Below are 18513 nucleotides of genomic sequence, written 5' to 3'. Positions count from 1 at the left end.
CTCCTTATACTCTTGTCTACTTTCTTCATCTCTTTGACAGTCCCACCTCTACTTTGCCAACCTCTTTCTCTGTATACTCTCCTGTACTTCTTCATTCCACCACCAGGTGGTCTTGTTCTCCTTCCTCTTTCCAGATGTCACACCAAGCACCTTTCTAGCCATCTCTCTTACTAGCGCTGCTGTAGTTACCCAGCTATTCGGTAACTCTTCACTGCCATCCAGTGGCTGTCTTAACTCTTCCCTGAACATCACCTCACAATTACCCTTTTTCAATTTCCACCATTTGATCCTTGGTGCTGCCCTTACACTCATCCTCCTCTACTTGATCACCAATGTCATCCTACAAACCACCATCCTATGCTGCCTAACTACACTTTCCCCTGCCACCACTTTTCATTCTCCAGTCTCCTTCAGACTGGCCCTTCTACATAAGATATAATCCACCTGTGTGCATCTTCCTCCACTATTGTATGTCACCCTATGCTCCTCCGTCTTGTTAAAATACATATTCATCACAGCCATGTCCATCCTTTTTGCAAAATCCACTACCATCTGACCTTCTGCATTCCTTTGCTTAACACCATACCTACCCATCACTTCCTCATACCCTCTGTTCCCTTCACCAACATGCCCATTGAAATCTGCTCCAATCACCAGTCTCTCACCCTTGTGTACAGTCATCACCACTTCATCCAACTCACTCCAAAATGTTTCTCATCCATCGCACACTCAACTTGTGGAGCATATGCACTAACAACATTCATCATTACACCATCAATTTCCAGCTTCATAAACATCACTCTATCCCGACACTCTTTTCACCTTCAAAACACTTGTAGCATACTGTTCCTTCAGATTAATGCCTACGCCATTTCTCCTCCCATCCACACCATGATAAAACAGTTTGAAACCGCCTCTGATACACCTAGCCTTGCTCCCCTTCCATCTGATCTCTTGCACACACAATATACCAATCTTCCTTCGGTCCATCATATCAGCTAGCTCTCTCCCTATACCAGTCATACTGCCAACATTCAAAGTTCCGACCCTCACTATCGCAGTCCTAGCCTTTACCTGCCTTCGGGCATGCCTTCTCCCTCTTCTCCTCCTTCGGCCAACAGTAGCCCAATTTCCACCAGCACCCTGTTGGCCAACAGTACTGGTGGCGGTCGTTGTTAACCCGGGCCTCGACCGATCCGGTATGTATTTCTGTACTGTTGTCTGCATGTATGATTTGGCAAAATTGTACGCCGGATGCCCTTCCTGACGCAACCCTCCCCATTTATCTGGGCTTGTGACCAGTGCAAAGAAATGCACTGGCTTGTGCATCCCCAGTGGCTGGGTTAAAATTGTGCAGCAATAAAAATCTAAATAGACTGCGTCTGTCTTGAGGCACCTTTTTTAAAGCCACTGGGGCTTCTCTAAGCTACCCAGGTAGTCACTTTCAATGGTGCTGACCACAGAAGCCGTACCCCTTCAACTTAAGAACAGTCAGCAGTTCCTGGGTTTCATAGCAAAGAATACTGTCAGGTTTTGTTTCATTCATTGTTTCAAGATTAATCCACTTTCATAGTTAGCTGCCTACGATCGCCATTCTCCTGGACTTCTCTGGGAAGAATGCTTATGGACATTGCTTTATATCTCCGGAATGAGCTTTTAACACTGCCTTAAAGTGTCTTTCTCCCTATTTAAGGCAGCTGTGACCGCACATGTAATTCTGCAGATGTTTGTTACAAGAAAAATGTTTGTACATGTGTAATTGCTTCCTGAGGTATACTAGGAACATGGTTACTGTTGTCCTTTTTTCTTTTGTAGGTGAAACCCTTGTTGCAGGTGACACGTCAGGAGGAAGAGCTACTGGCCAAAGAGGAAGAACTTGTGAAAGTGAAGGAGAAGCAGACAAAAGTGGAGGCAGAGCTCGTGGAGATGGAGCGAAAGCACCAGCAGGTTAGCAATACTGTATGAAGTTATCATTCATTTTTATTTGAGTTCTCATCAGTTTGTCTGTAATGTAGAATATACCAAAATACTATTTGATTGCACTTTCCTACATGTGTAATGTAGTACAGTATAGAGTTGCATTCTTTTGTAGAGTTCATTTTTTTAATTTTGAACAGCACTTGTCCAATTGTATAACATTCAGACTTTTGCATCACATTCAGGAACAGAGCTTAAGAAGTTCAGAGGGAAGGGTTACTGATTTTACAGGGAACACTGACATATTTGGGCAGAACAGGAGACATGAATTTTATTTATTTATGTTTAAACTATAATTGATCCATGGACTATTTCAATCTGGCTAGTCTGGCTAGTCCTAAAAGCAGAAGTAACATCGAGTACCATAAAGGCCCAGATTACGTGGGGTAACTGAAATTGTCCAGAGAGTAACTTGTAACAGTACAAATAAAAAAATAGGTATGTCCAATGTTGAATGGTTAGCAATTAGACTATTAACACATTGTGGTTTACTCTGGTGTATGTTGCACAAAAAGTAAGTCATTTAATACACACATATAAGCACAGGGTACAAAGAATGTACAGATGCATGATAGGTAAAAGGATTTGGGCTGAGGAACTCGTGTATGACGAGGGGGAAATTTTAAAGCAGGTCTTAATTTGTACATTGCTTTTTTTAAGCTGTAACGAATATTTACTGAAAAGTATTAACATGAAATATGACTAGAAGTTTTAACATAATCTAAAAAAATATAGCCACAGAAAAAAACATTCTGCATAGCAGTCAACATTGTGTATGTAATTGAATGTACACCAGTATTTATTGGTTTTCTTTTGCATTTACCCTTGTAGTATAACATTCTCCATTCTGTTGTAAAATAACATGCATTAAAAGTCCAGATTTTTCCAGTATTTTTAATACTGCAGCCAAGAATGGACTTTCATACCAAAAACTGACACTGCAGTGCAGCATAAGGGGAGTGCAACTCTCCCAATCTGCTTGAGTTGGAGGTAGCTCAGGTGGATATAAGAGATTTCATGGCATCTACTGAAAAGAATAGAGGTCCTTTATTTATACAATGAAAAAAAATATTTACAAAATAGTTTTCCATTTCCTTCTTTTACTTATTATACATTCATATTTTGTTTTATCAGGCTTTTATCCTTTTTAGCCCCCCATTCCTTTTTCCAAACCCACCATCTGATTTTCTCAACATTTCTGCCAAAATCCATTTTCCCTTAAACATAATTTCATTTATCCTTTTATTCCGTATTTTATATATAACATAAAACAATTTTTATCAATTCTTTTAACATATTTACTTCTATTCTTATAGTATCCATATTTGTCATTATTTGTCTTATCCACTTCAAAGAAGTTTTTACACAACTTTTCCCATAATTTCGCCACTTTTACATTTTAAAAACACATGTTCAGTAGTTTCTTTACAACTACATATATATATATATATATATATATATATATGTATATATATATATATCTTTTTTTTTTTTTTTCACTGTTCTTTTTATATGGCATGTTTCCTTTCACTGGTAATTTATCTATTACAAGTCTCCACAAAAAAAATGGTATTTTCATTTTTATAGCTTTAATTTCACCCCCTGCTAACTTTTCTCATGGTTTAACAACATAATATTGTATCATTAAATTCTTGTACCATATTTTTCTCTCCTTTTCTGTTTCATCACTTTTTAATTTCCCACATTAATATATTTTCTTTAACATTTCACTTCTGTATTTGTACATTCTTTTTCTCCTTTTTACCGCATCCCAAATTTATATTTACATTTAAATATTTTTACAGCAAAGCTGCATTTTTCATTTATTCATTTTAACTGTTTATGTAAACTTAGTGAAGCAACATATACCACTGGATTAATTAATCTTAAGCCTCCTTCCCCTTTATTTGCATACAGAATTTTCTTTTTGCTGGATTCAGTCTAGAATTCCTTGTGAATAAAAAAAGTATGTAACAATTCTTTTCCTAATATAATTGCAACATAAATACACTTGCTAAATATGCTCTTTTCCCGATAAAACTGAATTTATCAAATTAACTTTTTCTAAATGATAATTTGTATGTTTTCTAGAAAAATCAAATTCCTTTTAAATCTTACTTTTTTCTGTTGAATCCTACTGACATTCTTATTCCCAAATTTTATACCAAAGATAAATATTGTATTCATTGTAAAACGTACTCCTACTACCTTAACCACATCTCCTAATTCTTTACTTTTCTCTATTAAAAGTCATCCTTATTGGTTTAAACATTCATTTAAATGACATTACTTCTTTTATCCACATCTTGTTTTTTTGCAATTACTACAATATCATCTGCACAAGTTAACAAACTGGAATTCTTAACCTTTCAGGTGTTTATATATCCTTCCGCCTTCATTTTACAATTTATTTCACATACAGTCACATTCATACTTAAAGCAAAGAATGTACATCTCATTGGACATCCCTGTCTCACACCTCTCTTCATATGTGCATTTTATTTAGCCAATCCTTTAGAACAACTTTTCTTTTATTTCTATAAGCAGACATACATAATTTCCTGATTTTTTTTACTTGTATTCTGTTTTTTCATTATTTAGATTTCATGTCCTGTCGCATCATTTGCCTTAAGATCCCCACTCATAGGTTTAGCTTTTTTTCTGTTTATAGTATCATCCACACTCTCTTACTATTAGTAGTTCTTGACATCCCTTTCCTTTTGTTTTATACATACTGTCTTCCATAACACTTTTCATCTTCGTTTCAAATCTCATCTGTATTATTTTCATAAAAATGTAATCATTATTGTTCAGTACTATCAGTGTCTCCAGCTTTTCATTATATTTTCTTCCAGATAAATTTATGTACTCTCCTACATAATTCTTTGTACATAAAACCTTCATTTAGCCATTCATTTAAAATCTTGGAAGTCTTTTTGCCATTCTGTTAAGATACGAAATGTATGAAAAGTTATTCCATCTGGCCTGCAGCCAAATATATATTCGCTTTTCCTAATAGTATCTCCTTTCAAATACTTTCTTATTCTGCAAACTTTTTACTTCCCCTATTTTCAATTTTATTTGAAATATATCGTGTATATACAATGCTGCAATATTCATAATTTGTTCCCAAATTCTTTCTACTTCTCCTTTTGTATTTTTCATTTCTGTCATTGCAGTACTGTTTTACTTTACTAGTCTACTTAAATATGCAGATACTACTACTCTCTTTTTTTCTTGTAAAGAAACTTTGAATACTTTTTAATTTTTTCTTGTTTTATATATATATATATATATATATATATATATATATATATATATATATATATATCTTAAGACTTATTTTTCTAGATATTGCAATGCATCTTTATAAATTTATACTTTTATCTTATTTTCCTTGCATCATACTGCCACTGTAAATAACTTGTTTTATATTTAATCTTAAAAAAAATCCACCATTTAGACCAGTCTTCATAAAATGTTCTCATCGTAATGATTCCTCCATAATTGCATTATTAATCTTTTTCCTTTGTCCAATGCTTTTTCATTTATCCTTTTTATTCCTTTAACTATTTTTATGTGTTTCTCATTTTCCTTTGTCTAGCCATACTTGCTTAATCATCCAAAAAATCTGTTTCAATTAATTATCCTTTCCCTATGGTTAGTACTTCAGATGTCATGAAGTAATGTATTTTGGTTCTGTAGATACCCCTTCTATAAGTACATGAATTTTTATTCCACAATATTAATTTGCCACATCTCATAACTCTTTTTTTGCACTGTTTCCTTTCATTTTATGTTTTACTCTTAAATCACAAAATCTCCTGTCACTATATAATCTAGAATCTGGTGAGATAAGCATTCTGTTTCTGTACAAATAACAAGGATGCTATCATTGTACATATGTGCTCTTTCCATTTTAAATTTACAATAGTTAATCTACCCATTCTTACTAAAGTTGTATCTATTAGTTTTATTGTACTTCTGCCAAGTATTCCTATTACAGAACACAGATCATTTCCTAAATTCCAAATGATTTCCCACATAATCTTTCTGCTTGCAGTCTTTCATTTGTTAAAAAATCTTGTTTTTTAGTACAGTTATATCTACATCACATTTGTTACATAATTCCAAAACCCCATCCTTATCACTATAGTTTTAATACTGTTCGCATTAACAGAAAGTACTCCAAAGTTGTTACTGTCCCTTTTCCTTAACTTTCTAGAAATTATTTTTTCTCATTCCTTTCATTTTCCTTTTATGCTTATCCCGTTAGATTTTCTTTTCCTTTTACCCCTTGAATTCTTTTTTCTCTTTTGCTACTTCCCAAATTACATCTTCATCACTTATTGCAGAACCTTTACGTTACTTTTTTGCTTGTCTCCTGTATCTTCTTTATCTAATTTTTCTTCAGTTTCCACCACTTCTATTCTTTTTCTTTTTCCTTCACTTTCGTTAGTTTGTCTTAAAATTCTTTCATGAATGCCCAATTTTCTTACATTTATTAACATTTTAGTTCACATTTTCTTATGACACAGTTCCCTACAAATATAACATTTTTTGTTTATCAATTGTTTATCAAATGTCTTTTTCCACAAAAAAGTCATGTTTTGGGTTGCCTCTAATATTTTACCACACCCTTGTTTCCTACAACATTTATCATGCATGGAATATGTATGATTTTATCTTTTTCTGTCTTTAATGCAATATTACATTCCCATCCACCAGTCCATAAACAACTTTTATCATAAACTTTTGCAATGTCCAGTACTTTGCGTAAACATTTCAAATATCCTTTTTAAAGTCTATCTACTTCTGTTTGAAGTTGTACATGAATCTTCTTTTCTGTTTCTCTCTTAAATGCTTTTATTACATATAAATTCCAAGGATTATATATTTTTTTCATATTCAAGCTGCAGTGGTGCAGCGGTAGCATTGTTGCCTCGCAGCAAGGGGTTCTCCCATTCGATTCTTGGCTGGAGCGCCTTCTGTGTGGAGTCTGCATGTCCTCCCCGTGGTCGAGTGGAGTTCAAAAGACATGCGTAGAATGGGTGTGCCTTCGTTGAAGGTTGGGCGTCGAGCTGGCACCCTTAAAAAATCTACTGCCAATCATTAGCGGACCGGAGTTCTGCTGTGGCGACCCCTAACCTGGAAAAGCCGAAAAAAAAACAACAACAGTTTTTTTCATACTCGCCAAGGAAATTTCCCATTGCATAAAAAGTCTTGAATATAATGTCACAAAAAGTCTCGTGTTTAAGATTAAAGGCTCGTACCTCTTACGCTTTTACACCAAAGGAAACCATTAAGTTGCCCAAAACTTCATAACTATCAGTTTTTTCTTTTATTTTCACTCCTCACTACATACATCTGGTTCACGTTCCCTTCTGCTTTCTGTTACTCTGCTAATGCCTTTTTTTTATTTTTTTCTGCACAAGTTATCCATTACATTAACCATCATCTTTCAGGATCAGCTATGCTTTTTTTTTTGTATTTTATCCATAATGTCTGCCCACCTTCATTTTCTGGCTCACTCTGCAGCAACCTTTCTTTTAATTTATCATCCTGCACCCTTCCCGACTGGAGGGTTGTAGTAACACAATAATCGCTTATCAACTCTTTTTTGGATTCAGCAAGCAGGTTTTGCTGAATCTTCCACAACCTTATTGGTACTTTCAACAGCACCGGCATTTGCTTCTGTGCCTTCTGCCAACTTCCCTATGCCATGCACCATCCTCCCAGTCACCACTGCAGTAGGAACAGGACGTGCACATTCCTAATGAGTTGGGGAAGTTCCTCGATGCCCTGGCCAAACTTCCCATAGCAGTAATGATACCATCTTGTGTCTCCCTTGAAAAGAGGCTACTTTCCTAGTGGGACCAACTCGATCAAGAGGTAAATAAAAATGTGGTTGACATTGCTTGTGGTACAGATCCTAATAATCTAAAGGCAACATCATCTTTCCGTGGTAGTGATTATATTCCAAGAGCCCAGTTTTATGTCACCTGTGATGAATTTTCAATACTTTTAAATCTGAACTAATTCCCACACCATGTGGTCCTGATTTGTATTGGCTATTTGACATTTCCAGCAACTGTTTGATGTACTCCACTCTCTTATCTGGTTGGAGGATGTTGTTAAAATTAATTAGTAAAATGCATTATTGGTGAGGGCTTGAGTATGCTGATCTCAATGGAGATTTCTATAGCGATGTGTAAAACATGTACTTTAAATCATGGATAGCCAAGCCACTTTACATCTTTTCTGTGTACAGAGCTCTTAATTTCAAATTCTGTGTTAATGTAGAAGTACTCTTACACCTTTTGAACCAAATATTAGCCTTGAGTCTAGAAGTTTGCAACATCGATTAACTTTATTACAGATATTGCCATTTACATCTTCTGCCTTCCATAATATTGGGCATATTTTCCATGGAGGGAAGAACATCAAGATGCTAATCCCATAGATCCCTAAAGCACCCGATGTATTTTTTTTATCCACATGTCCCATTTTATGGGCCATCGCTTGATTTTGAAACCAACAGGATCAGGCTAGTAGGAAACCTTTATCAGGAGTTACACAACTGAGTGAACCATTTCTTGAAGCTGTACAAGATATCTGTTGTAAGTGTTAAGTGGATTATTTGAGTAAGTGTTTTACTTAAGGAATTTGTTATGCAGGGTTTGTAAATGGGAATTTTTTATTTTAAAACTGAAATACATGAATCCCGGGCATTCCACAATATACTGCCAAATAGTATCCACACACGTATCGTAAATAAAACGAATAAAAAGGTTCGTGTATTTCAGTTTTGGAAGTTTTTATTTTTATTTCTGTTTATTGGTTTGTCTATATTTTTTTATTTTAAGTCAGTGTTTTGTAATTTTGTTTTTATTCCTTGTGTCAGATCACCTAGAAATGGGGGTGATTACTAAAGGAATTTGTTTTTTTAAGATGTTTGAGAAAATGAGAAGAGGTACAAGTTTGAGAAATTCCTCAAGGATTGACTGTGGGGTAGTGACTGTACTGTTCTTTGCAGTATGCGTCACCCAGAAGGTAGTTCAAGGAACTCCAGAATAGTTTACAGGTAGTGTACTACTCTGCTCTTTTGAGTGACTTGAGAGTATAATTTGTTACCTACATAAATGCACCGGTTCTTGGACCCTTTTCAGCCATGTCCTGGGCCTAAAGGGTAAGGGTGAATACAGCATAGTTTTGGATAATTTAGTGCAGCCAATCACTTGGAATGTTTGGAGTTGTGGAGAGTGCATGGAGAAGACTCATGCAGACATGGGGAAAACCATACAAAGCTCCACACAGGCAGTGGCTGGAAGTCAGGAATGAATACCAGACTTGTGGCTCTGAGGCATGGATCTTACTACTAAAGCTCCTGCACTGGGTTTTACAACACCATGTCAATCATAGCAAAGTTGATCTTGGAAACAATTATGCTCATTAGTTCTAATTAGACTAAGTGGAATCAACATATCCTGAATAAGGACTGAAGAATGTGGAGAGTGCTGATACAGGGTTGCTAACCAAGTAGTTCTGGAGCTGAGCCAGTTTCAGGTTAATGTTGCTCATAATATTGGTTTTGATCTTTGGTCATCATCTGTACATGTCCTGTAGACATGCCCCATTAGAAGGTGGAAGTACATAGATTGTAGGAATAACTGTCTTTATATGGCAACCTAGTGTCACCTGGACCAGTAGTCAGTTTTGATCTGTGTTCACTGTTAAACTGTATTGAGCTAGAAGATGTGGGCTAAGGTTACTATTTTATTTATTTTAATGAGTAAGATTATACCATTTCCACTGAGGGTGTACGGTCTGTGGTCTAGGAGACTATAGCAACTCCCCAGGTATTGAGGGCATGCCATATTATTTAGCTATGATTCAGTTCCAGCTGTGACTGACTGGGTATGTTGTAAAACCTAGGGTTCAAAGACTGTGTTTGGCAATACTCAGAAGTGCCATAGCTACTGCTTCTGTTAAGTGTTGGAAATACTGTATTGCAGTTGGCCAGACTTAAGACATAGTTCTCCCACAAGTAATTCCTTCCTTTAAGAGATTTATATTAACTTACTGGATATGCACAATTAGACACCTGTATTGGACCACCTGTATATTCGGGTCTACCTGATAACACCGACATGCCAAAACACCGACAACGAAATAACCGACCCGACAAAACCGAAAGAAACCAAAAGTTCAAAAACACAAAACTTCACATGCCCGACAAACCACAATCCCGACAACCAACAAAACAAATTCCTTTGCCGAAAAACACACAACACAAGCACGCCAAAAACCTTACAAACCTACACTAAACCTTACATAAACAACTGTCTATGCACTAACCTTAACCCAAACCCTAACCCTAAGGTCCGTCACTATCGCACACTTACCTTACCCTGCACCCTAACCCTAACTCACTTAACCCGCCCCTAAACCTAAACTCTATCACTATCGCACACTTACCTGACCCGCACCCTACCCTAACGTCCATCACTATCACACACTTACCTTAACATGGTGTTCTCAGCGTCGGGATTCTCAACTGTCGGTCTTCTCCTTTGTCGATCTTCCGGTCTCAGTGTTCTCGTCGTCGGCATTTAGGACTTTCAGCGTTTTCAGGTAGACCCGTATATTCATAAGTCCAATATCCTCTACCAGTACTACAACCAAGGACTTAAATCTTCAACAACAGATACGTAAATATGGTACAGGGACAAGTTTTATTACCCATTGCCTCTTACATCTATGGATAAACTTCCTCTGCATGTTAAGCTGTGCAACTGTCTACCTACCTTTAAACATAACATAGATGAGTATCTGTAAATTTACTCCTGGATTGTCTAATGTAGCCCACCTGAAGAAGGGAGCTTCAGCCTTAAGAAGGGTACTAGCAAGGTGTGAATGGTCCATAAGACTTGGTGGCTTTGGAATATGTTTGAATCTACCTGTCACAGAGCCAAATTAAGGATGTTCAAACCTAATGAAATGTTTGTAGTTCTTCTCAAAGTAACTTAAAAACTACCCCCATAAACACTTTGAATGTGTATGGTTTAGTGGCAATGTATCTTGCCAACAAAAATATCCACGCTGGGAACAAGATTATATATTTCAGTGTGTGCACACCACATTGTTGCATTTGTTGATCTTACATTCTGACAAAACTCAATACTGGCATTTCAGCATTATACGTAATCATTAATCACTTATTTGCCACATTTTCAAACGGCAATTGTTAACTATATAATTGAAAACTAAGCATTTTTGTAGCCAATAATGTGCTTTATTTATAGTCAAATCTATCAAAATCTTTGTGCAGTCTGTGTTTTAAACACCTTATACATAAGCACATATAATTAATAGAATGTAAACCATATTAAAGTTTTTTTCATTAACATCAGTTATGTTTTATTCCTCTTAACAACTATCATTCAGTCCAGCATTAATTAAATTGCTGAATCTCTGCCTTCTCTTAAGTTATCTGTCCTCCTGAACATTATTCTGTATGTATTGTTTCCTCAAGTTCCATTTATTTATATATAGTTTGCTCCTCCTCTTTTCTAAATATCCCATTTCTAACTCTTTTATTTATTTTATAATATTCAGTGCTTCGGATACTGTTGATTTAGATTTTGATTTCCATTTTCTAGTCATTGCTTTTTTGGCAGCGAGTAGAATTAAACTTGAGGCCAAACTATGTCCCAGCTCAAAAGCATAATTTTTTAGTCAGTCAGTTGCTCTTTAGTATTTGACAGAGTACTCTGTAGGGAATTTTTAAAATCTGCCAACTCATTACACCCCAAAAAACATATTCCCAATTACTTCCTTTCCTGTTACACCTTCAACATTTGGTGTCTACCTCAGGAACACTTCCCTGCTCAGGGTGTAAAAATACCTATGCAAACACTTCACACACAAAAAAAAAAATCCTAAACCACCTGGGCATTGCAGCCGTACATATTTCCTCATGTTGTTAACGTGTAAATTGCTTTTCTGGTCACTCTTCTCAGTCTTTAGCCTCTTCTGATTGATTACAGTTATCATACAGTATTTTAAATGCCCTACTAATGATCCATTTTTTAACAGTAGCTTCTGTTCTGGATTTGATTAAAAACTCTACCCGAGCAGGTCTTTCACTTAAGACACCCCTGTCCCTTTCTCTTTGCCTATACTGTATCAGTCCCTGGTAGGAAAGGCAGTGTTTAACCTGTAGTCCAAACTACTTCTTGGTTTAATCCCACTTCATTACCTTTCCCTCACTAGTTATTTGCTCAGAGTACCTCTGTTCCTTAGTCAGTTTTCTCCAGTACTTTTCAGCCCCTTCTTGCCTGTTTTCCGTACCCCTAATTGCAGTCATCCGTACTGGCAACATCTTTCTCCATTCCCGTGTTGGCTTAGTTCTTAGAATAATTTCTGCTGGTGTATGAATGTAATCTGTTTGGTGGTGGTGGTTAAGGGTCTGCATTCAAAGTCCCACTCTCCTTATTCTTGAACTCTACTACTCCGTCTCTTCATTGTCCCTTTCCATTTTTAGTTGCAACTTTGTGCTCTGTGTGAAAGCTTTAACTGCACATCTCTAAAATATCCCTTCAAGTCAAACAGTGTTTAACCACTCTGTTCTAATAGGAAAATCAACTTATCCCACATAATCATTGCACTCTTTCCAGATAAATTCCTTCAGCTCTTTGTTACTGTCCACAGCTTCCCCTCTGGTTGATGATAAAAAAGACTAAATTCTTTTCACGTGTTAATATAGATTGAGACCAGATATGTACAAAGTTTATTTACTGTATTTAAAATTAGACTGCTGGTTTGCAGCAAGTGCACTAAATTATTTGGTCTTTTGCAGATCATAGAAGAAAAGAATATTCTGGCTGAACAACTGCAAGCAGAGACGGAACTTTTCATTGAGGCAGAAGAGATGCGGGCTCGTCTTGCCACCAAGAAGCAAGAGCTAGAAGAGATTCTACATGACCTAGAAGCCAGGGTAGAGGAGGAAGAAGAAAGGAACCAAGCACTACTGAATGAAAAGAAAAAGATGCAAACTCATGTGCAGGTATTTCTGCATAACACAAGGACTTAGATACACTTTTTTGATGGATTGGAAGGGACGGTTTGTGTCTTTGACAATGATAGTAAAGGCTGTTTCAGTTAAAAAGGAGCCTTACAATCTGATGTGTTATTTGGTTCACCTGTTGAGGCAGTCTTAAAGAAAATGGAAGACAAGGCTAAAGTCTATGCAGACTGTAAAGATTTTTGCAGGTTCAGCGACTTCTACATCTATGTTAGAAACCAATTTGCATTATTAGTAGCTTTCAATTATTTTCTTCCAGGGCAGGTCTTCTTCTTAACAGACAACAATAAACAACAGACAACACAACTGTCATGCAACATCAACAGGGCAAGGGATTACATTCTTATCCTCTGTGCAGACAAGCAATGATTTTGTGGCCAAATTACAGGCAAGGTTTCTGCCAAGGTTCTACAGGAGCACAGCCGAGCACAGAACTCCTTAGTGATGTGAGCTATGGTACCAATCCCTCATCCATTGGAACGAGGAAATTGATCCTCATGTATTTCAGAGAAATTGACAGTGTCATGGGGAACTCCAGACATAGATCTGTTCGCTAACTACACTAGCTGCCAAAAGTTTTGCCTGTTTAAAAGTTTTCCACTCCCACAGCTTGGATGCTCTTTTCTTTCATCATTTTGAGCAATCTCATGTGTATGCCTTTCCACCTCTAATTTTCCATAAGGAATAGTATCTTAACTTACCTTGGTTGCCTAAAGTGTTTGTTTTAAACTTAAACATGAACCAAACTATTCATTTGCCTACCTTAAACAAAATAAAAAAAAAAGAAAGGAAGCTTTGCACACTTGATAGGATACACACAGTTGCTTATTATTATGAGAACTAAAGGGTCTGTGGGCAGTCTCAGCAGTTATTTTGTCCTTTTGCTTTTGAGTTCTCAGGGCAAGCCTGTGCAAAACAACTATTTCTAAGTGGGGATGGGTTGTGCATTTTTCTTGTTATTCCCATCATGGCAAGGAGGTTCCAGCTGGATTAGGGGCCTCATTCACTAGGGGCTACTGCCACTCTACAGCTTTTTAAGGTTTTATTGTCTTGATGGTTTTCAGTCCTGCAGCAATCCAGCTGCTGCTGCTATGCTTTCGTGTGCTGCCATTATTATTTTATGTTCTTGTTCATTGTCATACCTGTCTCTCAACCTGTTTTCTATTTCACAATGTTTTTTTTTTTCTTGCTGTGCAGTTGGGATTATTTTCTGTTAACTGCTGTTGATTGGCCTATTCTTCAGCTTATTTCAAGGCCCTTTGTAGTCAGTGAAACAGCATAGTACATCCTTTTTTGTGCCATTTGAGCTAGCTGCTATTAGTTTTTTACTTGCAGGCATTGGGGCACTTGTGCTCCAAGATCCAAAAAATAACCTATAAGAGCCCTCTGCAGCAGGTAACAGTTGGCTTTCTGCTTTTAAGGATTCTTTTCTATGACATCTCTGCTTAGTAGTGCTTGTGCCTTCTGCTGGTACATGGCATGCATCACGTCTGTTCTGGAAGGGTGCACCAAGCCACACACACACACACACTTGGCACGTGCACAGTTCACACTTATTTACTCATGTTAGTTTTAACCAGGTAGGAGGGCTGATCCAGGGACCTTTCTAAGACAAAACCTGGGCCAGCGGGACAGTTGATCTTAATTTAATTGCATAAACTAATCCATCTTTATATGCATCTACAGTTGCAGTAAAAGTAAGAGGAAAAAACAAAGTTTTCTAAGTTATATTCCAGTACATTTTTAAAAGCTTTAACAATTTTCAGAAGTTGCTCTTTGTGAATAATTAGTATTGTGAGAAATAGCAAAAAAGTTATTGTACACTGATGTATGCTTGCTGCTGTGCAGATGTTGCCTAACCTGTGCTAAAGCAAGAGTATTTCTTTTAGCAGTTTGAAGATTTTTTTTTTATATTTTTTGAAGTTTGTTGGTTTTCCAAGCTACTGTGGTAAAGAAATTGGAGAGGCAGGTGCTGCTTTGGAGAAGGTCTTTTTATCAAGAACCTTCAAATGGAGGTCTGTGTATAGTAATTATCTCCAGTGACATGAAGTGGATAGTCTGTTTAATTTTGCTGTAGTTTGAGATAGTGATGGGCATCATCTACACAGTAATACATTGAATTTCAGGCGGTTTTGAGTGTTGCTGTTGCATTTATGGGTCAGACTTTGCATTCTGTTGAACTCATGAGTGTGGTATGGCTGCACACTCAGTACCTATAGTTTGTATTTTGTGCACCAGTTAGAGTTGCTGCTGGTAGCATTAATCAGTTTTGGATAGGAGCATGTGTGTGATGACTCTTCTGGCATTGATTTGTAGAAGATTAGAATATTTGTGTGCTGTCAATTAACTTAGGGCATTTTGTGCTGTGTACTCTGCATGTAGCTAGAGTTTAACTGTTGATCAAGTAAGATACCAAGATATTTTTGTTGGCTCATTGTTTGTATACCTTTGTCAGTCTTGAAAAAATAGCAGGTTTGTTTTTAAGTTTTGTGTCCCAAGTAGAATTATTGTTTTTGTTAATTTACAGTTGGGCCATTTTAGACTGCCTGTTCTACAGTATGTTAGTCATGCTGTAAATTTAATTGGCGAGAGATTTGTCTGACCTGTGCCTGTATAAGACTATGTAATGTGTACCCTGAGTACATGTTAATATTGGGAATTCATAACTCATATTGTTTATGAAGTATCTCCATGGGACTTCAGCTAAACCACATCCTTGTCAGAGCTGATGTTAGCAGTCAGAACTGTAAAAATTCTGTTGAGTAGATATGATGCAAACCAACTCAAGTCGGTCACCTATGCCCAAACTGTGTAAGATTTCAAGGAGTAGAGAGTGATTTACTACTACAAAACATGTTTGCAGTCTATGAAGATTGCACCTGTTTTTTGCCCTTTTTTCTTAGCTTTGTAAATGTGATTAGTAGCTCTATAAATAGAAGTTGTAGTTTCGGTTGAATCAGTTCATTTGTTAGAATGTCATTTTTGCTTTGAGCAAAGCCATTGAGACTTGTCAAATACATGAGATTATAGAAAAGCATACAAATATGCTTACGAATGAGAAAAGCATGTTTGTGGTATCTGCTAGTTTGAATGTTGATAATGTACAGCAGAAAGTTAAGATGAAAAAGAAATATAAACCGAGAAGGCAGTACCACACCCAGCCTCATTAACTGTTGCAGTTGTGCAGGCAGTCACGAACCTAAACAGGAAAAGTGTTTATCTGTTGGTCAGCAATGTCACAAATGTAAAAAGTGGAATTATTTCAAAAGGCTTTGCAAGTCTGAAACATCACAAACATATATTAAAAAAGTATCCGAAGAAGCAAGTAGATCAGATAGAGACTGTAGCAACCTCCGATAGCTGTGAGCAAACCTTCTATGTTGATGGTGTCTGTGATCGAAGAAATGGTTGATACAGTAGACTATCAGTTGTCAGCAGAGTGAAGTATATTGTACTGTACAGATTAATGGGAAACCTGTAGATGCTAAAGTAGACACTGGATGTAAGTGCAGTGTTATATTAGCACAAATGTTTGCTAAAGTAAAAGCTGGTGAGAAACTTGATTCAGCAAAGTATGCAAAACTAGTTGCTTATGGTGGTGAAGAGATTCAGACTGATGGCGCAGTAGTTCTTTCATGCCATTCTGCTGGAAACCGCTATGACTTGCAATTTTACATAGTCAAAAAACAATTGCAGTGGCTGTTAGGCCTCAAAGACTGTTTGAAAATGGGACTGATTTCATTTAATAAAGAGACTTGCCATACAAGTCTTTATGACAACGATAGTTTCACACAGAATATTTTTAGTGAATATGCTGATATTTTCAAACATGAGCTTGATAAACTTCGAATCACATATTCCGTGAAGTTAAACCATGAAGTAAGTCCAGTTCTCAGACCAGCATGGAAGATTCCAGCAGCAATGCAACGCAAAGTAAAAGAAGAACTAGAAAAGTGGTAAATTTAGGTGTCCTTACTCCTGTAGAAGAACCGACTGAATGGGTATCCCTCCATGGTCGTAGCTCATAAGAAAAGCTCAGTTGATATTCAGATATGTATTGATCTAAGAGACTTAACTTAAGCGTCCTTATCATCCAGTGTGTACAGTAAAAGAGGTAGCTGCTCTTATGCCAAATTCCACTGTTTTTTCAATCTTAGATGCAAAAAGCTCCTTTTTGCAAATTTCACTGGATCTTCATTGTTAACCACATTCAGTATACCATTTGGTAGATACAGATTAAGAATGCTATTTGGAATTCTGCTAGTGAGGTATTTCAACATGCCATGGAACAAACTTTTTTGGTTATCCATTTGCTATTATAGTAGACGATATTGTTGGAGGCAGTGGTGAAGACGAATATGATAGAAATCTCAGAAAAGTTCTAGACCATGCACGTGAAGTAAATCTCAAACCGAATCCTCAGAAATCTGAATTAAAACTGAAAGAAGTTACTTAAGTGGGACATCTGTTTATAAGTTCTGGCTTACAACCAGATCCGTCTAAGCAAACAGCAGTTGTTGAAATACCAGTTCCAGAGAATGTCACATGTTTACATCATCATCTAGGTATGGTCAACTATTTATGAAAGTTCAGCCCAGACTTGAGTGAGTTTTCTGCACCATTACATGTGTTGACACGCAGAAAAGTAAACTGGTCCTGGTTGGAACAACACCAAAGGGAATTGATATGCTAAAGAAGAAAATTGCCAGTCCACTCACATTGAGATAGTATGATGTTCTTGTGATGCTTCAAGGTACAGCCTTGGTGCAGCATGTCTTCAAGACGGCATACCCGTAGCCTATGTGTAAAGAACTTTAACTCAGAGATGCATTATGCACAAATAGAAAAATAAACCTTTATAGTATTCGCATGTTTGAAGTTCAATGATTATATTTATGGCAGGCTTTTCCAAATAGAGACTGATCACCAGCCACTAATAACAATTTTTAAAAATCCAATACATACATCCCCAGCTCGATTGCAGTGCATGATGTTAAAATTGCAAAAGTACAATTTCAATATTGTTTACAAAAAGGGCAAATACTTGCACCTTACTGATGCTTTGTCACGCGTAACCAGACAAAAGACACAGCAGCATGAAAATGAAAGAGCAGACTTTGAAGTTATGGAAGTCAGAAATTTTTCATCATCAAGGCTTGATGAACTAAGAAATCACACACCTTCAGACCCAATTCTCCAGAAGCTGGAAAACATTATTATTCAAGGATGGCCAACACGACAAAATAGTTTACCACTTGACATTCAGCTGTATTTTCCTTACAGAGATGTGCTCATGATGGAAGATGGGAATCATCATGAAAGGTCCAAAAGTTTCAATTCCTAGAGCATTACAACAAAAATTTTGCATTGTGATCACCCAGGTACTGATTCAACCAAAAGAAGGGCAAGAGGCATTGTACTTTGGCCTTCTGTGGCTAAAGATATAGAGA

General features: G+C 36.7%; 1 protein-coding gene across 1 annotated transcript in view; it reads left to right on the top strand.

Moving 5' to 3' along the window:
- MYH10 (myosin heavy chain 10) overlaps positions 1-18513 on the top strand; it is a 2709460-nt gene that overhangs the window by 1678020 nt on the left and 1012927 nt on the right. The window contains exons 21-22 of the mRNA XM_044086713.1: positions 1816-1947; positions 12839-13045. Of these exons, the coding sequence (XP_043942648.1) occupies positions 1816-1947; positions 12839-13045 (339 nt within the window). The remainder of the gene's footprint in view (positions 1-1815; positions 1948-12838; positions 13046-18513) is intronic.

The sequence above is a fragment of the Protopterus annectens genome, chromosome 10.part0 (assembly GCF_019279795.1).
Source record: "Protopterus annectens isolate FY-2018-M chromosome 10.part0, PAN1.0, whole genome shotgun sequence".
Lineage (NCBI taxonomy): Eukaryota > Metazoa > Chordata > Ceratodontiformes > Protopteridae > Protopterus > Protopterus annectens.
The sequence above is the reverse complement of the archived record's forward strand: the minus strand, read 5'-3'. Positions and strand labels throughout refer to the sequence as shown.